The following is a 26,496-nucleotide window of genomic DNA, read 5'->3' on the forward strand; positions in this document are numbered from 1 at the left end:
TGCTCTAGTTCAGTGGGTGTGCAAATTGTTGACACTGCACGACTGACTACGCCACAATCACACCGAAACTGAGTATAGACCGACAAAAAAATAATATATTATTCCCAATAACAAACCATTGGTCGGTTTGGAGTCAGTTTCGTCGGTGTGACTGTAGTATATAGAGGGTATAGAACCAAGGCAAAGATATATTGGATTTCATGCTACATCAATCAGCCTGGACCTGTCCCAATATCTTATATCGAGAAGGAGACGGTCAGCAAGCTAAAGGTCAGCGACCACTTACCCCGGTGATAAAAGGTCAACGACCACTAGATCACTCTCGAGCAGGACTACCACAGCATAAGGTTCTTGTGGATCTAGATATAGAATGAGATAGAGAAGGATGGGGAGGGGATGGGAGGGAAGAAGAACAATGGAAAGAGCAAGGGGGAGGGGTAAAAATAAAAAGAGGGGTGACATGAGAGGGGGAGAAAGAGAACATGTGGAAGATGGGTTGAAAAGAGAGAAGTGTAATATGATGGAATAGGATAAAATATAGAAGTGAAAAAAAGACGTATGGGAGAGAAACAGAGAGAGAGAGATGAAAACAGAGATGCGGTGGGGGGGGGGGGACAGAGAGAAAATGATACAAAGTGATGAAGGCAGGTAAAAATATAGAAATGAAAGAGAGAAAAGGGGAGAGAGAGGGGGAGAAAGAGACAGTGAAGGAAGATGGAAGAGAAGAAACAGAGAAGGGATGTGGGAGGGATAGAAAGATAGAGATAATGGATTGAAAAAAGTCATATGAGGGAAAGGGAGGGAGAGAGAGAGAGAACGGAAGAGGGGGAGGGGTGTGAGGGAAGTATGGTGAGATAGAGAAAGAGACGATCAGTGGGATAAATTAGAATGAAATAGCGGAGAAAGAGAATGAAGAAGAGATGAAAGGAATAAATGGAATAAAGAGATAAAGATTATAAATCGATAGGGAGAATAAAATAGAGACAAAGAGAGAATAGTTAGATAAAAAAGAAAAATAGAAAGAAGTGTCAAGAGTTGAATGAGGACAGACAAAGGAGATAGAGAGGTAGAGAGAGAGAGAGAGAGACAGATAGGATCAATGAACATATTTATAACTCTCTTGACCTTTTCCGGTCACATTTCATTAGCATTAGTGCACCACTCCGATTGGGTCAATACTAATGATATTGATTGCTAGTGCAATGCGTTATGGGAAGGGGCGTCTGAACGAGAATTAATATGATGACCTATGTAACAAAGTAGATTGCAGCCTACATCAATTTTACCTGTAATCAACTGAGACATTTCATCGTCATCATCATGATGGGTACTTTCATCTATTTCAATATTTCTTTGTAACTATGTCATCTACTGTGTATATTAAGTAATGATAACAATCAGAATGATATGATTTTCATTCTTGGGTTATCTCTAAAGCCCAGCTCACACTATGCGATTCGTTGCGATCCAAATTTCAAAGAAATTGTAAAAACATTTGATATGAACATTCCAATCAATAAAATCTTAGCGGTCAGAGTTCAGAATTGTGGTAGGACTACGGAAATCAAAATTCAGTCTCGTCGAGCCTCCCTGTAGGAATAAAAGCAAATTCAAATCAAAATCGTGATGATGTCATCATCGACTGCAACTTGAAGGCAATTTGGGCTTTACTCCCACTACAGGGCTTTCCGCAAAGCAAAATTATGATTTTATTATTCCTCACAATATGCTGAACTTCAAATGAAATAATCTCACTTCTTAGAACTTTCCCATTCAATGCAAAATGCGATTCATTAAAGAATCGCGTCATAACGAATCGCATAGTGTGAGCCGGGCTTAATGCTTTGGAACACAGTTAAAATTGAATTGGATACATTATTAATATCTTCATCATATATATTCAATCACTCAATATTTCATTATATCTATCTCAACAGTAACTATTTATATCATGTAATGATATCAGAATATTTTGATTTTCACTCTTGAGTTATTTAATACTTGGACTGCAAAAAAATGAGTTGAACCTATTTATACATGTATATTCATCATATCTAATCACTGTCAATACATGTAGTTCTCTTTGTCTATCTAATCTAGTTTGTACATCAAGTAATGATAAGAGAATAATATTCATTCTTGAGTTATCTTAAGATGGATTGCAATCAATGAAAAAAAAATCTTCTGTTTTATGTCAATAATGTCACAAAATTTCATTCTTTATTATTCTCATTGATTCCTCATATGTTGACACAGAAGCAAATGTCAAATTCAGTCATTTTCAAACCCTCCAAAATACATGTAATAATAATAATAATATAATAGGCATTTATATTGCGCCATCTATCTAGAAATAATCTATTCTGAGGCGCATTATTATTATTATTACTATTACCCCAGCTTTAGCTCGAACTGCCTTTCAGCGCTCAGTGCATTCAAGGAATTAATCCTGCCGGGTACCCATTCACCTCACCTGGGTTGAGTGCAGCACAATGTGGACAAATTTGTAGCCACAAAAAGCGCTAACGTTTAAACGTGTAAATATAAAAATTTGCTTGCGTCTGATGGAAAAGGCACCTCGGGACAGTCGTATGGACAGTGCCAAAATTATCCAAGCTGTACATTATGACACAACTGAAAGCTAAGATCTAGTTTTGGAGCTGTGTTCAAACATGACTTTTTAAACAACGGGTCCCAGAAAAATAATAGGAAAGCTGACTTACTACTCGGCCATGGATTCTCACAAAGAGTGAGAAAGTCGACGACGGAATGTTCCATTTCTAGTACGGTGGTGGTCTTGCCTTGCATAATAGTGATGCTGGGTGTTTGGGTGGCTTTCTCGTACGTCAGTCCACCCGAAAAGAGAATGTAGGGGTCCCTGGAAAGATTTTAGAAGATGGAAAGAAAATACAATAATTATAATACTAAAATTAAATTAACAATAGCTGGATTTACATAGTGTTTTTTGCCTGGGGACAAAGCCCTTGCTATTATTACCCTAGCTTTAGTTCGAGCTACCATCACTGGCGCTCATGATGATGATGATAATAGTATTATAATAATAACAACAACAACAATAATGATCATAATAATAATGATAATAATATCAATAATAATAATGATAATAATAATCAAAATCATAATGATAATCTAAACAATAATAATACAAGATTAATAATAATTACAAAGGCATATTTCAAAGCATGTGAATGGGCTAACTAACAAATTGAAACTAAAATCTGTTTACAGTAAACCAAAATATCACACTAAAAGCATCAGGTGAGTTTTAACTTCTATGATTTGAATGTTTCAATCGAGAGATCATTTTGAATATGGATTAGTTTGTTCCAGTGGGTGGGAATAACCTAGCAGTATATGCATTTACTAATAAAATTTGCACTTGAAAGTCGTTGACATCATGTAACAATGTAAGATCAGGAAACAGTATCATAACAGTTAAAATCAATCAGACATTTTATATGTGGTTTGCCAAAGACTTCCATTGATGAATGAATGAATGAATGAATCTTTATTTCGTTTCAATTCCGATATCAAACAACAACAATAACAACAGTAAATTATTGGGATACAAGTAAATAGCAAAGAACAAAAGTAAATAATTACAGGATAATATACATAATACATGCACTACTTTTTATGGAACATTATAGTAACACTAAATTCTACTGTTGTCTTACAGGTCAGGCATGTCTGCCAAATTGTTGGTTTTTAATTCACAATGATGTCATATTTTTGTATTAAATACACACTTTCAAATTGTATGGAAAAGAACAAACCCTTCCAAATGAAATTATTCATAGATCTCAGACTTCATCATATTTAACACACAATTGCAAGTTTATTCATGAGTAAAATGTATTTTTCGAAGAGAGGACATCATATTTGGTAAACATTTATTTCAGAAATACTGTACAGAAACATAAAAGTCTGAAAATAGTAAATACAGAATGATTAGAATCATTCCATAGTAGATATCCCTTTAAGTCTGAACAATTCTCGATATGAAGATATTATCAATTTTATGTTGTGGACACCTTTTACAGGCTGGATGAAAGCAAATAAAACTTCTTTAAAATACATAATTACTTATTCAATTTTCAATAAATATATAATTTATCCCTTCATCTGTAAAAGCAATGAGTCCATTCAACAAGATATTTTGAGGATAAAAAACAGCAAGAAAAAAGTTATTGGTTCATAAAATAGCCTGTAAAAAGATTAATGATCATGTCTACTTGAAACATAAAATGTCCATCCCAATGAAAAAAGTATCATAATAAAAAAAGCTCATGGCTTATAATGAGGCCTTACATGTACACGTATGTATGTGAATTAAAAAACCCCAACATTTTGACCTAAGTGCTTGACCTGTAACATAGCAAGAGAATCTATCGTACAATGTACGTATTTGTTTCTTTATGATGTATTGTACATGTACCAGGAAAAGGTCTAGGGTTCTTCAAACCCTAAACAAAACCGCATACATTCGTAATTCCGAAGCTTCGTTATTCCGAAGGTTCGGATATTCCGAAGGTTCGTTATTCCGAAGGTTCGTATTTCCGAAGGTTCGTAATTCTGAAGGTTCGTTAGTCCGAAAACGAAATGAGGTTCGTAATTTCGAAGGTTCGTTAGTCCGAAAACGAAGTGAGGTTCGTAATTCCGAAGATTTGTTAATCCGAAAACGAAATGAGGTTCGTAATTCCGAAGGTTCGTTAGTCCGAAAACTAAATGATTATCTAACCTTATTTTGTTTTCGGACTAACGAACCTTATTTCGTTTTCGGATTAACGAACCCTCGCAACATCGAACCTTATTTCGTTTTCGGATTATCGAACCTTCGGAATAACAAACCTTCGGAATAACGCCACAAATGTTCGGATTAACGAACCCTTTTACGTTTTCGGATTAACGAACATCGAGGTATAGGCAATTTACGTGTTTCGGAATGACGAACCTTCAGAATAAAGAACCTTCGGAATTACGAACCTTCGGAATTACGAAGTGTAACCAACAAAACATCATGTTCTCTGGCAAAGGACACATTTTAAAGAGAACAAAATCTACAAAATTCCATTCTAACATCATTTTTCAATATCCTCCAATCTTGCATAATGCACCGAGAAAAAGGTTACAGGTTCAAACCCCATAATGCACCAAGAAAAAGGTTACAGGTTCAAACCCCGAACAAGATATCAGTTCCTCAGGCAAAGCACACATTATGAAGTGAACAAAATCAACAATACCAATTTGATATAACATCATTAGTGCCCTTTCAATCTTACAGAAATTATATAATAGTGTAATAAGGTTCATAAAATAAACATAGAGGCCCGTATTCTGAAGTTGGGTTTAACTTAGACCATGGTCTAACTCTGTGCTGAAATTATGGGAATCCAAAAAGTGTCAAAATTTTCATTAATTAGTTGTATGTTTCTTATGTTCTTTCCTGATTCATCGATGGTGAAGACAATCATCTATATATACTTCCCATACAATTATGAATGATTTGAGAGCCAAATGAGGTGAAATATTACATCTCTACTGTTAGTGATTTATGTAACAATTGGCTATCCATACTTAAACCACAACTTTAAACTTGAGTTTAAGTTAAACCCGACTTCAGAATACGGGCCAGAATGTAAGTTGATTACATATATCCAATATAAATTTCCCAAAGTACCTGAGTCAGGGCACCCTATGTACATGAAAAGCAACAATCTGTAGAGAATCCTAGGTCGGTTTCACAAAGCTGTTCACAAAGCTACGAATGACTTACTGAACTGATACTGTATATGGCAAGCCATGTTGTCAGTCATTTTTAATCAAATTAGCTAAAGTTGACACATCAAAATGTTTACAATATCATCACACTGATAATCAAAAGTATATTTCTTAGTAAACTCAAGATGAGATAATAAAAAAAATCTATCAGTTCTCTTTAAAATAAAAGAAAAAATATTGGGCTGATAATGTGGCATTTCATGTTCCATTCATTTGCAAAGTCATTCGTAATGTCACTTCAACAACAGATTGGTGAAAAAAGCCACCTGAATGTACAGTTAATCCATATTCACATAAAAATCTTTTCTCGAAAAAAAAGTTCCAATGCTCTCCCTAAACTGTGACCGTGTTAGATTCATTCCAACCGGCTGAGCTTTCCCTGAACATCTTTCCATTTAATATTTTGTTAAGATAACAAAATACTGAAATATACTACTTTGAAGGTTCCATGACATTTGCTCTGGCGACAATTGCTCTGGCGATGGAAAATCTGCAGGTTGAGCCAAACATAAAACCTTACCTCCAAAACTGAATAAACCCTTATCCTTATCTTTACATTATTCTGAAGCAAAAACTCTAATACAATCCTCACCCTAACCCTATGACCTCTAAGACACCGTTCTCACTACCTTCCTAAAACTAGTTTAGTGGAAACTAAAATAACGTGTAGTGAGAACGGTCGAAGCTATCTTCCAAACTGGTTCAGAAAACCACTTCGCAATGTAGTTTCCAAGATCGCTTTGCCTCATTAAACTGGTTTTAGCGTAAGTGAGGACACAACTGTTCTTCGGGAAGAGATTTCGCACATTTTGAGCGCGCTACTCCACACGACAGGTGTAGAATATTACGTTGCAGTTTTGAATTTCACGCAAAACGTGTCACCCCACTGAGAGCATTTCCATAGCAACAAGATCTCTTGACATGAAGTGATTTGGAAAACCACTTTTGTGTGCTCAAATGGGAACGCTAGCAAGGCGATCTTCCAAACTGGTTTCCTGAGCCGGTTTCTAGTACACTAGTTTTAGAAATCGCAATGAGAATGGTATCTACGATTAGACCGGAGCAAATGTCCCAGGAGCCTATGTTGTGTCACCACTACTTACACCATATGAATTACACCCAAGCATTAGATACTGGTGTTTTGTAAACACAACCACACTGTCTGAAAATAAAGGGTGGGAAAAATAATAAGCCTTTTAAAAGTAAGTTATACACATCCCTATTGATGCATTGCCTTTTTTGTAATGAGATTTTGAAGTTGCACATTCCATGAATGATGAAAAGAATGAGTTAGAAAGCTTTGAAAAAAAATCACCATAAATCTATTCATAGTTTCACCATTCCCTACTGGAAATTACTGGTCTGATTAATAAATAATCATGATTTATACTGTAAGTATTAATGAACTGAGGACAGCCATGCTGGATAGACAGGTCTGGAAGCACTTCTACATGTATGTTCATGGTGCCCGAGATGGCATAGGCTAAAGCCATTCCATGCCCTCGAACTGACTTGACTTGATGATAATTATACCTTTAGTATATGCCCTCTTATAATTCATTCTGATTATAACAATGATATGAGCATGAAAATGTACATGACAGCATATATATATACATGAAATGTTATATTAAGCCATGTATCTTGCATACACCATTCACATCAAATGAAATCTTAATCAAGATTAACACTGATGAACATATTGATAAAACACGAGAATCGCTGGTCTGGTTGCATTCAGCAAATTACAATAAAATGAGTATGAGGTTAGAATTGATGGTAGGAACATGAAATGGACGAATAAAAGACAGAGGAGAAACTCACGACCACTGGAACAGACCAAAACTACACACAACAAGAGAGGAGAAAACATGAAAAGAAACTTGACAGATAATCAAATGATAATACCCCCCCCCCCCCCACTCGCCCAATTCCTGTCATTACAGTCAAACTCTCAACCATTTCTCTAACGTATAAGGATAGGCCTACTACTTTGGTTTCCCATTTAGAGCAGATACGAACCAATAGCGCCATTTGGTTTTCATTTTTGAAGCAAAAGCACTGTGCACTGCCTGTGCCTGCGTGCGATGTTGACCCTTACATGTAAGTTAGAAAGTTGGCCTGTTCGCTGCAACCGATAGATGGCGCACAATATTGTGAATCCACCGAATTGTATAAAGTGAAAATCACATACAAAATTGTTCATGAAATGCTCCAGTTTCCTTCATTGATATGAACATAAAAGTGATAAGTAAGATTTTGACATGCGAACTTGAATTGTGAAGGCTACAAAGAATGTTTTGTAGAAAGAGAAGAAATTTCTTTCGCTGAAAGACATTGCAGTGTATTTGTGGGCATATACTACAGAAGTTGATAGAATCTGGAAAGGGCTTTATGATTTTAAGAAATTGATAAAAAATGGTGTCAAACTCACCCGCTTTTGACAGATGCCCATTCTACCTTGGGCACGGGGGCGCACGGCTCTGGTTTTAATCCTTTGGCAGGTACTTTGGCTGCAAAGAAACAAACAAAAAATCAAAAGTTAGTTTTGAGTCGACCAAATATAATACTAATAATACTTGCATTCATATGGTGCTTAACATTTGTATTTACTTGTAATTATTATCACTATTCCACATATAAAGTCCACCTTTTTTATCAGAGCACATGCCAATCTAATAACATTGACATTCACATCTCTTCAGGGCTACATGAAAATAAGACGGAAAGGTCATAACATAGCAATTGTAGATGATAATAGATTAGGCCATTATCATAAACCTTTATTTTCATTGCAAACTTTCACAAATTTTCCAATAAAGTATGTACAAGACCCATCACATTTAATAAGAAATGGGGATAAAAATCCTCAAAATCAGCTCGATTGCTTTGCTCATTCTCTTGTATATATCCTTGAGTAGTTTACATAATTTTGCACTTGTAAGTAAAGAAACCCTACGTAAAGCCGAGCTCCTGTACAAACCACCTTCATTACAGTTGTTCAAACTCCTTGTACTCCATTATTGTTATGAAACACTAGAGAGTATGAGATGCACTATATCAAATGCATTTTGCATGCAATCTAACATTTGTGACCAGTGACCCCCAAACCACCAGTAAGTTGCCAGGAAAGGTTCTCTCTAATAGTCAAAATAGTAAATTGGTCTTCAAAAAGCAAAAATTTAACAATTAGCTTATCTGAAGGAGTCTTTATTCATCTTTGAAACTGTAAAAATTTCAAATTGTAAACTGAATTATAAGATACAAGATTTTGCAGAAGGCTTGGAAATTCCATTGAAATTACACAGTGTGCACATCTCATGCTTGAGTGAACACAATCTTCAAACGTTTTCTCCTTGTTTTCTGAAGCTCATGCTTTGTTTCTTCTGCATTTCAGTGGGTTATTGTTGATCAATTTAGACAAACTATATATCATTTTAAAGCTATGGCTGTGCTTTTTTCAAACTAGATTAAATCTCAAAATTCATTTTGGGCGACTTATGGTTGGTTTGGGGGTGGCTGGTCACATTTATTATTCCTCTGTCTGTGAGTGATTTTGGGGTTGCAAGGGTTTGGTGGGGAGAGCTATTCCTCAAGATACTGTGTGAGAGGAAATCCAATCCCAAAACTCACCGTGAGGAGAGATGATATTGGCAGGCTTGTTGCAGTTCTTGACGTTCCATATCGTGAGCGTGCCGTCCATGTGGCTGCACACAAACTGCTTGCCCTCGTAGTGCCAGGCGATGCTGCGGACGGGCTGGCTGCAGTTATACCGGTATTCAGCCACTCTAGTCTTCAGGTCCCATAATACCACGGCACCCGTCTCAAAACCTATTAGTAACTGCAGATCAAAAACACGACAAGAGGATTTGAATATCAATAAATTTGAATAGAATGAAAATCTTAAGGGCATAAGTTAACGTTATAGACATGTAATTTAAAAAAAACACAAAGGAGAGATGAAATATGACATGGATGCCTTTCTATCAACCTAAAAACGCTGAAACCATCAAAAAATAAAAAGAAATGCTTTTAATACATTATAAACGAAGATATCATGTAATTTCTATCGTACCGATAATAAAAGAACACATGAGTGTATGTGAGGAAATTAACATCTGTTTCCGGTCACTCTGTATTTCACTTTTTTGAAGCAATAAATACTGATTTTCGGACGCGATTTTTTTCTGGACTTCATTTTTGTAACATATCAGACACAGGTGACAAGTGGGACCTTGCATCAATGTTAGCCAATGCCTTTAATAGAGACTGCAGATAAAAAACAATGAAAATGGAGGGGTTCAACGAAAGCAAGTTTGAACACACACGCACCCATCTTAAAGATATATGCCGTTGTGTGTACAACCTAAAATGAATTTGAACAAAATCCAATAAAATAACCACCTAAGTATCTGTTACCTATTTGAAAAATATGTGCCAAATTGATCCGGTGGATCATGTGCAATTGCTGAAAAATGGACAAAATCAGAGTGGCATTCTAGCCAGATGTTCGGTCCTTTTCTAAGCAATAGAAATGAACACATGACCCTCTGATTACAAGGCGAGAGTCAAAACCACTACTCCATGAATTTCTTAACGGATTTTATTACTATTCTTCATATCTTACCTTATTTCCATCTACTGGGTTATCACTAAGATGTACAACTGGACCTGGATGGGTTTTTCTTGATCTGAGAAGAAAAAGAAATAGGAATGATAATAATAGTCAGTTCTTGTATAGTGCATAACACATTATAACGTCTCTATGCGCTTCCAAAGGACTTGGATATTATTACCCCGGCTGTAGCTCAAGTGGCCTTCAAGCACTCAGTGCATTTCCCATAAACCATACCACAGATTTGAAAAAAAAAGCAAAAAGTGGAACATACATGTAGTAAAAAAAATACCTGTATATGCAACAATTAGAATTCCAACATCTGTAACTTGAAATGCAAACTGAAATGGTTTGTACGTATATATATCGTTTATATTTGCTATTAGAATTCAACCCTTTGCTTGCAGAAGAGTCTGTATAATTTTTTTAGTTCCTAAAATTTTGGGACTTCTCTTTAATTTACAGGCAAAATTCTTCATCAAACTAATATTGGCCCACAATGTGAAGCTTTCATATTGCATGACAAATCTTTCTACAATTACAACAACAAAATTTGTGATTGAACCATCTGAGAAGCACAGCCTAAGCTCTAATTATCGGGGCCCTCCAGAGTTAACAACTTTCTTGTGGTGAATCAACAGAGTACTGAAAGGACAACATGGTCACAGGGTCACAGAGTTTTTGTCAAAAGATACTTTTTGATATATCGAGGCAAGTACGTTCCATCTCAAGAATCGAAACGATTTATCCAGTGTTACACTGTTACAATGTTACACCTGACAGCACAGGGTCCCGTTGCATAAAAACTACAGTAATGGTAACTTTGCCTTCCAATGGTAACTACCATGGCAACAATGATCGACAGCCAATCAAAATCAAGGATTCCATGCAAGCTACCACTGGATGGCAAAGTTACCATTATGGTAACTTTGTCATTATATGGTAACTACCATGGCAACAATGATCGACAGCCAATCAAAATCAAGGATTCCATGCAAGCTACCACTGGATGGCAAAGTTACCATTATGGTAACTTTGTCATTCAATGGTAACTACCATGGCAACAATGATCGACAGCCAATCAAAATCAAGGATTCCATGCAAGCTACCACTGGATGGCAAAGTTACCATAATGGTAACTTTTATGCAACAGCATCCAGAAGTTATGTAGTTTTCAACCATCATAGAAGCATAATGTTATCCAAAAGAAATGTAATTATACTTTGAGGTACTAATTGTTACGTCCTGAATTCAAATGCAATGAAAACAAATTCTGCCTTTTGTGAAACTATGCAATGATTCATCAAATAAGATAAATCCTATAATGAATGGAATAACATACGTAATGATTAAGATATGACATTTATACATGTACAATACATAACAGTGGCAAATAGCATGTTGACTTGTATATGCCCCTAGTTTCTCCGTACACATTGTATTATTCATAATGACGGTTGACATTTCAAGCGCCCTAAATTTCTAGAACCCAGTCGTAAATTGTATTTTGATCAGATCAGTAATGGATCAACAAAGGCTAACCGTGTGGGCATAAGAGGTTCAATGTAACTTAAAAACACTTGTCTCAATGTACACGCTTATTTCTACCATTTCTGTAGAGTCAAATTTAGTGGAAGTCAGCTGGAGTCAACTTTATTGAGTCAAATTTTCTTCTTTTCGATGTAAGTTAGACTAAACTTTGGGTCAATTCTCAGTTGATGCAACCAACTATCTAAACTCAAAATAATTTGGAACTCCAAGTTTGTTAATTGCTAGCTTTTTTCTTTACGAAAATAAAAGAGAGAAAGATTATGCAATAATGCAACTTCATTGAGTCAAATTTTCTTCTTTTCAATGTAACTTTGACTAGACTTTGAGTCAATTCTCAGTTGATGCAACCAACTAATCTAAACTAAAAATAATTTGGAAATCCAAGTTTGTAAACATTTAATTGCTAGCTTTTTTCTTTAAGAAAATAAAAGAAAGAAAGATTATGCAATAATGCAACTTCATTGAGTCAAAAAAAAATTTCAAAGTAACTTTGACGAGACTTTGAGTCAATTCTCAGTTGATGCAACAGACTATATTCAACAACTATATTCCCAATTTTTTGAGAAACAGAGTTTTAACATCTCTCCGACAGTTTCATGATTCTGGATGGATACTCACAATTCGATTGCTTTGTTCCAATTGATTACATAACCGGAAAGCGAAAACGATTCTATGTTAACAACGTGGACGTTCCCCCTTTCTGTTCCGATGTATAGCCATTTACTTTGAAAAGGGAGATCACAGTATGTTATCCTGTCAAAAAAAAAAAAAAAAGAGAAAACAATTTGCAATTGCAATATCATATACCGTAATAACTTGCACAAAAAATAGTAACCACACAGCAAAACAATCGTTGTGGTGACACACGCTCCTGCGACAATTGCTCCGGACTTTATTTCATCTTAGATATAGGGTTAGGGTTGCAATAGTAGTTTATTTTAGGTTTAGGGTAAGGTATAGTGTTAAAGTTGGCAATTTTCATTAGTGTGTGGAATTCACAGAAGAGCAATTATCGCCGGAGCAAATGTCATGGAACCAAAATAATAGGTGTTAAAGGGGAAGTTCACCCTGAAGAAAAGTTTGTTGTAAAAATAGCAGAAAAAAATAATAAAAATATTGGTGAAGGTGTGAGGAAAATCTGTTCAAGATTAAAAAAGTTATTAGAAATGTAAGTTTATGATTATTTGTGATGTCATAAACGAGCAGCTGCCCCATATGTTATTTAATATAAAAATGACTTATTTTCTTTTCATGATTGGGTCTGAAATGATTTGTCAATTGATATACAAAAGGTAGAGTAGAAAACATTTTCAATTTTCTGAGAAAATGACATTTCATTTATCTTTTACCATTTCGTTATGTAGGAATGCTGCTCGCATATGACATCACAAATCAAATAATCGAATTTCTAATAGCTTTTTAATTCTTTGATGGATTTTTCTCAAACCTTAAGCAACATTTCTTATTATTTTTTCTGCTATTTTTACAATAAACTTTTTGTCAGGGTGAACTTCTCCTTTAACTCTATGTGTATGTAGGGTTTATTTACTTAAATAAAAGACAATAAAAACCTGCTTTCAGCCAAAAGACTGTTTTTCAGCAAGTCCGTACACAAAAATTGAAAACATTATTCAATGAATTACAAATCATGAGTAAAATACTAATCATCACATTTTTAATAAACATAAATCACATGAGAATTGCTGGTGCACAGAGACAACCATATTCAGTCCTTTTACACCACTTTTCAGTTTGAGGTGTTATTTCACTCTCTGTTGGTAGTATTACAACACTCAGCAACTTTGGGTGTCATTCAACACTCATTGATATTATGCTCACACTGTAGGGTTGCAATTTCAATGATTTCACCAATGAGGGGGTACAAAAACTGGGCTGTTTTCCAAAAACGTACTAATAAAAAAGGATCATCATTTAGAAAATGAGGTTAACTGCTCCTCATAACAAGGCAACACTAATTAAAAGGGACCACCATATCAAAAATAAGGAGCAAAAAGGTGACACCTGCCAACCAACCCCCCCCCCCCTCCTGCAATGATCCTTGCCTGACTTCATGTGCTAAAATTGAAAGAAAAACAATCATTTAGAATTATCTGAAAACATGCTGAAAGACTCCTGGGCCCCGTCTTACAAAGAGTTATGATCGATCAAATCAATCATAACTCTATGGAAATCCATCAGTGACATAATTTCTTCTACAGGAAATTTGTAAAATGTCCTTTGTTAACAAAGGGGAACACACCAAATTGTCAAGAAATCAATGAATTTATGGATATACATTCATATATCTAGAAATTGTTTTTGAACAAACATGCATTTCATATGTTGACGTTGCTGGCCGTCCATAGTTGCGATTGATCAGGGGGGGCATTTCATGAAAGGACTTGTCGGACGTTTTATCCGACAAGTCCCATTTTATCCGACAGTTACCATAGTAACAGTACCTCTCAGCCAATCAACATCAGAGAAAGATGTCAGATCTGACAACTTGTCGGATGAAAATGTTGATGAAACACTCCCCAGATCAATCTCAACTCTTTGTAAGACGGGGCCCTGGGGAATGTTGCATGTAGCATCTTGAAGCAACTTGCTCTCAGCCAATCAGATGCAAGGGTTTCAGTAGCTTATAACAACAGTCGGTGAAAACCACTGACTATTTGTATCATGAAATGCTCCCCAGATTGTGATTCATGGACAGAATTCATCCCACAAATAAAACATCGGAATAACCCCTCCGACTGTCGAGCCACGATATCAGAATCACCCCTCGGACTGTCGAGCCACCTTTCAATCTAGAAAGTCTGTGGACCTGTGGCAAGTTCCGCCAACTATTCCATCACATACATTATGCATCGGCCAGAGACAACCTGGCTGGGTCACAAGGGACACGCACATCGCAGGCTATAAATAGATCGCTACACATCGTCAATTCAGCAAATTGGCATCACCTCTGCTATGACGACTGTGAATGGAAAAGGAGAGAGAGGAGATCGAGTCATTCCGATCCTCCACTCCAATCAGCATCTACAAGTAGTAATTCATTAAAAATCCTTTCCAAAAGGCATCATGCAGAAATTGATCCACTTTTGCTGATATTATTCATAAATCATCTGTTACAGGCATTGGTGTAGAGTCCAAATTGTTACCAAGGTTTGTGATATGCTGTAAACATGAAATCCTAAAAAAATTGTACAGGTCTGTATAAATCATTTGGTCTATTTAGTGCTTTGAAAAAGTGACAATGGACAAGTGAAAACACAATCTCAAGCAGAGAAATTTATAATTTCAGTCACAGTGTTTGAAAGTGCCACACTTACTTGATTTTATTTTCTTCAGAGTGTTTTCTTTTTAATCCATACGAAAAATATCACATACAATACACACAACAACAAAAAGAAGAGAAGAAGAAGAATAAGGAGGAGAAGAGGAAGAGGAGGAGTAGAAGAAGAAAAAAAGAAAAAGTAAAAGAAGAAGGAGGAGAATGAAAAAAAAATGGGAAGAAAAAGAAAACGAAGAAGACGAAGAAGAAGGAGGAGGAGAAGGAGGATGAGAAGAAAACGGAGGAGAAGGAGAATGAGGAGGAGGAGAAGGAGAAGAAGGAGGAGATGAAAAAATAGGAAGAAAAAGAAAACAAAAAAGAAGGGGAGGAAGAAGAGGAGGAGTCGAAGAAGAAGATGAAAAAGAAGAGGAAGAAGAAGAAGAAAAAAAGAAGAAGGAGAAGGAGGAGGAGGAATAGAAGAGGTAGAAGACAGAAGTGGAATAGAATACAAAAAATAAGAGATGGAATAGAAAGAAGAAAAATTATGATGAAGGAGTGTAGAGAGATACAAGAATGCAGGAGGAAAATAAAAGACCGAGAGCAATAAAACGAGAGAAAACTCAGAGGAAGGGTGGATAAAGGGTTGGAAGAGATCGTGTTGTATATATGAGACCCTTGACTGCAGTGACGTCAAACTGTTTCAGCACTCGCTGGGGTCTCGTCGTTAGCGGCAACGTTATTTCACTATCTTCCAATATCATGCCCAAGCAAAGAATATATATTGTGCCTCCCATAGACTGAATTATCATATCATACACATATCATTCTATAACACAGGGCTTTGCTCATTCTATTGCATTGTAGTATCAAGTTGACAGCAATGATTTCACTATTAATATTCTGTACCTTAAGCATGCCTAAGTAATATCAACTTTTCTATATAAAATGCAAAGTGAATTATTATTCAAAAGACTGCTGTTCTCTGAAACCAAATATTTGTGAAGTAAATTATATGATAAAATGTAGGAAAATCATACATTAATTTGTTGCAATACAGATGCACTATTAAGTAATATTCTTGTCATCATACATCAACAATTTAAAAAAAAGTAGAATATAAGTAACATATCTAAAGTCATTAAAAAATTTAAGGTAAACAAATACTAGCACACAGAACCTAGTCTTGCAAATTGTGTACAAGACCTTTTTAATTTTAATGAAACAATAGAAACAGTCCAAGAATATTAAAGGTACATGAAGATTTTGATTTATCTCAACATACATATTTATTCTTTAATATTTTAAAAAGAATATTCAAACTCTCAAGCTCATATCAAAGTAAGCAGAGATGCATAACTACCACAGAGTATTTTTTTATCTTTATCTCTCAGCTGGAGCCCTGTTTCTGTAAAAATACAGAAACATAATTTTTTTAATAGAAATTGTTGAAGAATAAAGATTTCATGGAATTTATGGAAAATTCAATTGATTAGATCTCTTAAAAATGAATTATGAAAAATACAGTAAACATCACTTTTCCTGACTTATGATTTTCATTACAGATCGAGCATGCGATCTTAAACACATAGGAGTAATGCTGAAAATTTGTTTACAAATTATAATTTCCTCCTATTAAAGCCTCTTTATTTACTACAGTAAACATCATTAACATATAGCAAAATCCAATAAGACAATCATGTATCAGAGGATCATCTGCTGACCAAATTTATTCATGCTGGTCACAGTTCACATTGTGTTCGTCAATCTTTTACCTACATACTGAAGTGCATGTTTATCAATTGCAAACTTACATTTTTATTAGATTTTTCACTAGTTTTGTACAACCCTCACAGAAATTTCAAGCCACATGTAGTGACTTGCTAGTGGATGGCTTTAACAAGCTTGTAATAGGCATGCAGAGAAATGATTATGTGATCTTTTAGCGAGCATGTACCGTTCACCAGTTTAAAATCGCTTAAAGGACAAGTCCACCCCAACAAAAACTTGATTTGAATAAAAAGAGAAAAATTCAACAAGCATAACACTGAAAATTTCATCAAAATCGGATGTAAAATAAGAAAGTTATGATATTTTAAAGTTTTGCTTCATTTCACAAAACAGTTATATGTACATCTCTGTCGGTATGCAAATGAGGGAAATTATGACATCACTCACTCACTATTTCTTTTGTATTTTATTATATGAAATATGAAATATTTTGATTTTCTCGTCATTGTCATGTGAAATGAAGTTTCATTCCTCCCTGAACACATGGAATTCCATTATTTTAACATTTTGTGCTTCAGGCAAGGAGGTCCTAATCATCAAATTCGTAAAAATTGAAATATTGTATAATTCAAACAATAAAAAACAAAAGAAATAGTGAGTGAGTGACATCATTGACTCTCTCATTTGGATGTAACTGGCTCGTTCATATAACTATTTTGTTAAAAATAAGCGAAACTTTGAAATGTCATAACTTTCTTATTTTACATCCGATTTTGATGAAATTTTCAGCATTGTGCTTGTCTGATTTTTCTCTATTGATTCAAATCAACATTTTTCAGAGGTGGACTTGACCTTTAAGGCCCCATCGCATCGTTCCGTGCAAGCCTGGTGGGTGATTGCCCGCAACTCACCGCAAGAAATTTTGAGCATGTTCAAAACTATCTGCGTGCAAATCAGACTTACATGCCCTCCCACGGGCAACTATGCGCGATACTGTCAATGCGTGTGACGTGGAGGCAACCTGCGGGTAGCAAAAGTAATCACCCGCGAGTCCCACGTAAGGCTTGGACGGAACAATGTAACAGGGCCTATGGAAAGTGAACCACAAGCTAGTTCCTAACTCGCAGCACACTTATATTTTTGCAGGCGATATCACCGAAGCACCTGTAATCTAGCGTTCAAAAAAGGAAGAACACAGAATTTGCATTTTAGAAAACCGAAAGCCGGGAACTCTACTCTTACCTTTCTCTATTGAACTTGAGTGAGTGAAGAATTGCTGGTCTTTTCTGACGAAGATTCCATAGATGTAAGCTATCATCTGCACATACACTAACAAGGGCCCCCTGTAAAAATAATTACAAAGAGGAAAACACCAAATTATCAGAATATATTTCAAATTAATCCATTAACTTATAAGACCAAATTAACAAAATATCAACAGAATATTAACAGAATATTTTTCAAATTAATCAATTAACTTATAAGACCAATTTAACAGACTATCAACAGAATATTAACACAATATTAACATAATATTTTTCAAATTAATTAATTGACTTATAAGTAAATATATGTATTCACAAAACAGCTTTAATAAAGTGTACATACACATTAAGCAAAGCTGTGTGAAATGGAGAGGAAAACAGAAATTGTTTTGTATCTGTTTCATGTAATATGTAATCCCTATGGACAAAACTTTAAATACCAGATAAAAGTTGCTGTTGTCGAGCCATTTTCATAAGGTCTACAAAATGTCTATAATAAGGAAGAGACACCAGCTGCAAAATGGCAAGTTGTTCGCTGTGATACATACAGTTATTATCAGACTTGATTGTAAAATACATAATGTAATATTCTATGACAAAATATTCAGGCAACCATTCCGAGCCAAGGCTTGTGAAAGGGGCTTTGGTATTCTTTTAATTTTCGCTTTCTTGCAATATTGATGTAAAAAAATGTCAAGCCTCATATTTATTTGTTATTTTCATTCTTGCATTTTTTTGCGCTTAAGATACATTTCCTTTTCATCTGTATGAATTTGTGTATTGTATTTGAATATTTATTTATAATGTTTACTTTATATTTTTGTTATGATTCTATTTGTACATGTAAACAGTCGCATATTTCAGTCTTTGGACTGCTTGAGATTGTATTTTTATAGTTTCATCGCAATAAAATCCAATATATATATATTACATTCATAATATTTGGAATTACAATTTCTTCTCACCACTTGGTCTATAGTATTAGTCCAAGTGGGATGAGATCGAATGGAGAGTAGACCACGAGGGTGCAGACCAAGGCCCCGTTGCATAAAAGTTACCATTATGGTAATTTGCCATCCACTAGTAACGACCATGGTAGCAAGATCATCAGCCAATCAGAATCAAGGATTCTATGCAAATTACCATTGGATGGCAAAGTTACCATAATATTATGGTATCTTATATGCAACGGAGCCCATATCAGCAATTAACTGATATCTTACCTCATTTACTAGAAACATAAGCTGGAGGACTGCTGTGTCGGAATCATGCCTCACGTGACAGTCTACCCCAGGTCTACCAAATCTGTTGGGTTAATGTCTAGGTTAAAGAAAACATCTTGTTCTGCTAAAATCTATCTATTATCTTTTTCTTTAATAATTACATCATATCTAATAATAATAATAACAACAACAACCACAAAAACAGTAATAACAATAATAATATCAATAGAGACTTCATATGAATTAAAATATTTACATCCAAACTCCTTCCTCCCCCCTCCTTCTCTTTCTTATACCTACCTCAATCTATATCTGCATTTTTGTTGTATTTTTGTCTTAAACCATTCTCCACCCCTCTCTCTCTCTCTTGCGTTTTTTAAGGCCTGGGGCCTTTCTACGAAAAAAGAAATGAAAACACGGGGAAGTTTGATTTTTCTGTCATTTTCAATCCTGCTAATAACTCTTGAATCTTGATTACATCCCTAATAAACAAAGCCCCAGGTTCTCACCGTTTCCTGGAAGTTGCTGGCAAGACAACAGAGAAAGGGGGACGACTGTCTCTACAGGGTGTCTCAGTAAAAGTAGGTCTCCTCAATATCACATTCATCAAAGGGATGAGTTAACATTTCCAAAATTAAGAAAAAAATATATATATTACTTTAGGCAGAATAAAAGGTATACCATATCTCTCCCTGTAGCATACAGGTGATAATACCTGAACTTTTTTGATGAAATGGAAGTCATAAACATAATTTATAATGAAAATCATCATCAACATCATTGTAAACATTATCATCATCTTCCTCCTCATCATCAACATCATTATCACCATCATCATCATCATCTTCATCATCATCATCATCATCCCCATCACCACCATCATCATCATCATCACCACTATCATCATCATCACCATCACCACTATCATCATCATCACCATCACCACTATCATCATCATCATCACCACTATCATCATCATCATCATCACCACTATCATCATCATCACCATCACCACTATCATCATCATCACCATCACCATCATCATCATCATCATCATCCCCATCACCATCACTACCAACACCATCACTATCACCATTATTACTTATCACAGCTGATCATTGATTAAACATATACCACTATTTTCCAATATCACAGGTCCACGGCACTGTGATCCATAAATCACATTGTACATTATGTTTCGTACAAATATAGGTGCTTGATTAATACAATCAAGCAAAATAAGCATGATTTGCACAGTCAATGAAGAAATATCTCATATGAAATGACTCATTTCAAACTAGAATGATCTCATGTTGGGGAAGACGAAAGTAAGGAAATCCGGAAGCCTGTGAACTATGGGAAGTACCACAGGAAATTCAGAAACCATAATTTTGTATTAGTCAGTAATCAGGTGATGGTATCTCACAGTAGGATCAATGAAAATTGAAAAAAAAAACAATGCAGCAAGTATTTTTTTATTCTGATAATAGAAACAAAAGAGTGAAAGAGAGGAAAAGGATATTCCAGTTTCATGCACTACAATATTCAATAACATAATACCACAAGATATGGATTATTCAAGTCTATATGAACACATTACATGAAGCCTATCACTGGTGTAACGGTATATATTTCTAAAAAAATGTGTTTTTCATGTGTGAAATATCTGTATTATATATATATATTAGCATGGTTGGAATCAAAATTTCTTTACTAACCTCCTAATTTGACGTTTTACATTCCATGTAATTCCATTTAAATCATCTTTTCTTTTTTTTGCGCACTTGCATTTTTTCTTAAAACAGTCCACCATCATCAGATTCAGCCCCCTTATAACCTTTGCTTCATATTACCCCTTTAGCTGCTTGAAAAATTACACTGAAAATTTGTGTCTTACACCATGTGGGTCAATGGCATTCATCTTACCCTTAAAGAAAATTGAAATTTAAGAAACGAAAATGTACTATTTTCTACGTCCGCTACCTAGTATCTCAGTATCAATCTCACTTTCTTACAGCATGTACGGGCTTGCCTTAATGTTTCCATTACCAAACACCTTGTCATTTCCCCCTACCTTACGACACCCACAGCAATTCATCACCGGCGATATTTCATCCCTCTCCCATTCTCAAACGCTCTATTTTCATCCCCCCAAAACGATGCCGGGCGTGCGAGCATCGCCAGGAATAATGGAGACGAATGGTTGCGAGCTGGCACAGCGAGACGCTTTTCATTTAGCAGACCCCAGAGCGTGGGGCTTTTCTTGGTCACGCTGCACATCAGGACAATTAAATTAGCCTCAACTTCCCCCATCAGCCGGGCTCCATTGAAATACCCCCTGACAGATCTCGTACTTACGGAAGGCTTCTCGCAGTTTTTAGCCAAACATGAAATATGTTAAAGGTTGCCAGTTTAAGTCAGAAAAGGGATATTTTAAAATATGTTCCAAAAAAGTAAAATATTTCAAATAGTGCTGTTACAACCATCAAACTGAAGCTAGGGCAACATTATGCAGCACTTCAATAGAAACATTATATCAAGAGCTATATAAAAAATGCATATTTTTGTTATTATCATTGAAATATATGCGCAGGAGTACACACATACGGTTGGTAGCAATATACATGGTTGCACAGAATGAAGAGAAATATGAAATTTGGGTTGATAGAACAATTTATGAGTAATATCGGGTACCTCGTCAAATGTCTTTGCAACGTCTTTCAGCAGGAATCGCGCTACAAAAACACTTTGCGTCTTTTCATGGAGGCTTTCCTGTACTCCCCATCATTTTGTCTATAAAGATGAAATGTGAGACTCGGAAATGAAAGGCCACTTGCGGGATTCCCGCGCGAACAAACGCAGCTCTGACTAAAAAATTGACAAAGTACCTCAATTTCTATGTTGTATCCATTGCAATTCAATTGTTTTATGATTTATTTGATAAAAAGGCATTCTTGTATAAAGGTGTAATATTCGATCACTGATGATGCCACATTGCATAACAAGAAAGATTCCGAAACTAAAACAAATGAACAACAAAAGCCAAGTCTGTACATAAACATGTACTAGTTATGATTCGATAGCGAATGCCAATTTATGAAATCAAATCTGCATTCTGACTATCCCTAGGGTCATGATCTGCATTTCCAGCCCAATGCAAATAGAATTTCAATTAAAATCCCTTTTCAGCAAATCCTTCGCTACACGCTCAAATTGGCAATCAGACATGGCTGTAATCCCAGAATGCAATACTACAAATTAACAATGCGTAGAGGGAGATTTAGTCCATGGTTCATCCTCAAATCCCAGTGTTTTTAGAGATTGGGTAAGCTTTGGAGAGAAATATAAGACAGCCTCGACTAGATTAGAAGAATATCACTGCCTTCTTTGATACAAAATGTAGGTTACATGTCACATAGCAAAAATGCCTGAATTCAAACCAATACTTGGATAAATATTGCTTTATGTATGATGAATACATTACAATACTTATATTTTAGTTCAGGGAATAACAAACCAACATTCTTATTTACTTTATAATTAAGATGTCCTATCGTTTTAACTTCAATAATTCGTTTTTTTAAGCCAGAAAGAACTTTTTGTTAACACAAAATGTTTTTTTATTGACATCAGGAATTCAATTTTTGATATCAATAATTTGATAACTTGATATCACAAATCAAAAGATTGAAAGTAAGTACAGGCCAGCAAAGACACTTTGTTACCATTCATTTTTACGTATTGATTTTATTCATTATCTATTTATTTACTTATTTAATTCATTGCTTATATAATAATTTTATTCATTTATTTATTTATTTTCATTCATTCATTTCATTTAATTATATTTTATCAATTTATTCAATTATTTATTTGTTTCTTTATTTATCTATTTATTCCTGTTATTTTATTTTCATGTTATTATTTATTTATCTCTTTTTTGAAGGGGGGGGGGGTTCCTGTGAGGATTAATCAAAATGTTAATTGTGTTCATATTTCAGATTCAATAAAATTTCTAATAGCACTGGTAATAATACTGGTAAACGAGGAACATTATTTACAAGACAGATGTTCACATTCTCCATCTATTGTTTTTACGCTTTGGCATGTTCACACGCTCCACCCCTCGTCGTTTGCACACAGTAAATCTTTAATCAGCCAACCCTGTTACATACATGTACCTGTGGTGCTGGCATGTAGCAAGCAACACATGCTCACATGGATTAGCATTTAGTGCCATCAATTTTGCAGCTACGTGTCAGCAAAGCAGGCTAAATTGAGTGTTTAAATTTTGATTTGATTGGAAAAAGTACAGCTTCATTTGCGCGACGACGACGACGAGCAGGCACGCAAGCACGCAGGCAGCTATCTGGTGGGAATACTGCAGAGGGTTCCGGGCCAAGGTCATCTTCTCCTATTAGCTTTATGAAAGGAATTGATTGGATTAAAGATAAATAAATGAATCGTGTTTCATTTGGATGTAATTTGATGACAATTTACCGGGTAAAATCCAAAAGGGAGTACAAAAGAGAATGTTTCTCTCGCCGCTTCCACGGAGGAGGGCATGTAATCGGAGTGAAGAAGAATAAGCGTAGAGCGCTAGCTGTTTGGAGCTGCATGGCATGGGCATTATATGATTTTAGAAGGACTGTAATATTTTTCTCTTCCCAAGCCAAATATTATGCTGAATGCTTACACTCTTTCAAGTTAGGCTGGGTCACTTGTCCAATATTCTAAATGGAATCTAGGTCAGAGATATCATGGTATTATTGGCCATAGAATCTCCATCTAATGCAATGGCGGAAAACCCCCATTGGACCGCTGATATGGAAATGAAGGCTGTGGTATATATCACACTCTAATAATAATAATAATAATAATAATAACAGTATATTTACCCAGGGTAGCCACTTCAGTTCCGAAAACTGTTCTCCCAGCGGGCCCTGCTATTATCATTACCTGGCTATGCTGGGCTACCGATTCAGGTGCACACAACTTTTTTGAGGAATTATTTCCTGCTGGTACCCATTTACCTCACCTGGGTTGAGTGCAGCAGAGTGTGGATAAGTTTCTTGCTGAAGGAAAACATGCCACGGCTAGGATTCGAACCCACGACCTTCTGTTTGAGAGGCGAGAGTCAGAACCACCAGACCACGACGCGCCCACACTATTTTGGTTATTAGATACAATGGTAATATGAACTCCAACCTGAGGAGGGGAGGAGGGGGGTCTCACAATGCTTCTTGATATTGTCCTGATCCAATCAGAAAAGAATTTCAGCGGTTCCATGACATTTGCTCCGGCGACAATTGCTCCGATGGAAATTCTGCACATTAAACGAAACATAAAACCTAACCTCCAAAACTAAATAAACCCTTATCATTATCTTTACATTATTCTGAACCAACAACTCTATTACAATCCTTGCTCTAATCCTATGCCTTCTGAGATATTAAGACCGGAGCAATTGTCGCAGGAGCAGATGTCGTGTCATTATTTCAGCAGCCGAGAAAAATGGACAAAGGAAATCACTGATTACTTGTTCCATGAAAGGCTCCCCTTGTCGTTCGTAAGGGCGCTTGTAACTTACAAACAGCTTTATGAAACACCCGCCTCTATGGTACCCATTCACCTTACCAAGCCTGAGTTCGTAGCAATGTGGATAAAGAATCTTGCTGAAGGGAAACACACTGGCCATGGCTGGAATTGAACCCATGTCCCTCTGATTGAAAGACTAGCGTCAAAACCACTAGACCACAATGCACCACATTGTGATGACTAGCTTCATTAAACTGAGTTTTCCTGACAAAATATCAAATTTCCTGATAATAATAAGAAATATTGGAAGAAAATGGCACGCAAAGGAGATACAGAGAATATACATGCAAGGATAGAATCTCCAGTGGGGCATGATAAATATAGCATGATTCATTTATTCCACTAGTGTTCACTGGAAATAAATACCACTGCATGCATTTGAACAAAGCTGTACATTTACATGGTAAAGCAGGCATGGACCTAGAGTTGGACTTTTATATGGTCCTTACTTATCTTCAAATTTTGACAACCCCTAAAAAACCCTTTTCCCAAAACAATTCGACACTCCACATACTAAGTTTCCAGTTTAAAATATCCCACAGCAAATTGCAAATATTCATATAAAAAATATATTAAAAAAAACCACTCTGAAATATAAATGTCAATACATTTTCACATTCTGTAATAATTTAATATCTACTCGAGATCAATTCTAATTAGTAATACATTATAAAAATACACTAAAACATTCACGAATCATCTATATATAAAGTGTATGTGAAAATGTATTAAATTTGACAACCCTCCCTGTAGGAGAGCTGCATCTTAAAGTTTAAAAGTAAGTTCGCTTTGTGGTAGAGAAATCTAATTGTGAAAGGAAATGCTTGGAAGCAATCCTTAAGTATTTATCACATGCCAGAATGCTTATTTAGAACAGCAAAGTTTAATAAAAAATAATTCAGGCTTGCTGGAAATGATATCAATTTCATTATCATGTGCTGTTCCTAGTGCAGCTAATACACAAAACAACATGTGTGACCACGTAATTAACGGACAGGCATTTTTCAGTAATTTTTCTTATCTTCATTTGCTCATTAACTCTGTAATTAAACATTTTCCTGATAAATTGTTTGGAAGATGTCATTTATTCTGGGTTTTCATAATTCTGTGTTAGTTTATTTCAATTCTATGAAGATTTTATCTTCTGCTGTCACCAGCGCCTGAGTTTTTTCTTTAAGAGGACATATCAGGTTCAAATTCCCTTACTCCGTGCCATGCTGGGCTAACATTATTCCACGATACCATCTGCGATTTCAAAATCAATTACACACCAGTCCAGCGGGATGTGCAGCCAAGCTTAAAAGATGGCCGCCCACAGATAGGCATCGTACTAGGGCCTTACAGTGTCTTATCAAGGCTAGCATCTGTCTATGGGGGTGGCTAAGTTCATCCAGTGAATTCGTTTGGTTATAGTTTGTTGCTGTCTCACTGGCTCCA

General features: G+C 35.5%; 1 protein-coding gene across 6 annotated transcripts in view; it reads right to left on the reverse strand.

The window, feature by feature from the left end:
• Positions 1–26,496, reverse strand: part of LOC129259327 (syntaxin-binding protein 5-like) — a 122,336-nt gene that overhangs the window by 36,246 nt on the left and 59,594 nt on the right. For 4 of the 6 annotated variants that reach the window (XM_064098660.1, XM_064098657.1, XM_064098655.1 and 1 more), the window contains exons 3-10: positions 19,462–19,543; positions 18,216–18,316; positions 12,587–12,721; positions 10,430–10,493; positions 9,436–9,643; positions 8,237–8,315; positions 2,724–2,878; positions 287–359 (exon numbers count right to left, since the gene is read on the reverse strand). In XM_064098660.1, coding sequence (XP_063954730.1) covers positions 287–359; positions 2,724–2,878; positions 8,237–8,315; positions 9,436–9,643; positions 10,430–10,493; positions 12,587–12,721; positions 18,216–18,316; positions 19,462–19,543 — 897 coding nt within the window. Of the gene's footprint in view, positions 1–286; positions 360–2,723; positions 2,879–7,626; positions 7,648–8,236; positions 8,316–9,435; positions 9,644–10,429; positions 10,494–12,586; positions 12,722–18,215; positions 18,317–19,461; positions 19,544–26,496 lie in introns of all 6 variants that reach the window. The other 2 variants (XM_064098659.1, XM_064098656.1) reach the window with 1 other exon arrangement.

The sequence above is a fragment of the Lytechinus pictus genome, chromosome 4 (genome assembly GCF_037042905.1).
Source record: "Lytechinus pictus isolate F3 Inbred chromosome 4, Lp3.0, whole genome shotgun sequence".
NCBI classification, from domain to species: domain Eukaryota; kingdom Metazoa; phylum Echinodermata; class Echinoidea; order Temnopleuroida; family Toxopneustidae; genus Lytechinus; species Lytechinus pictus.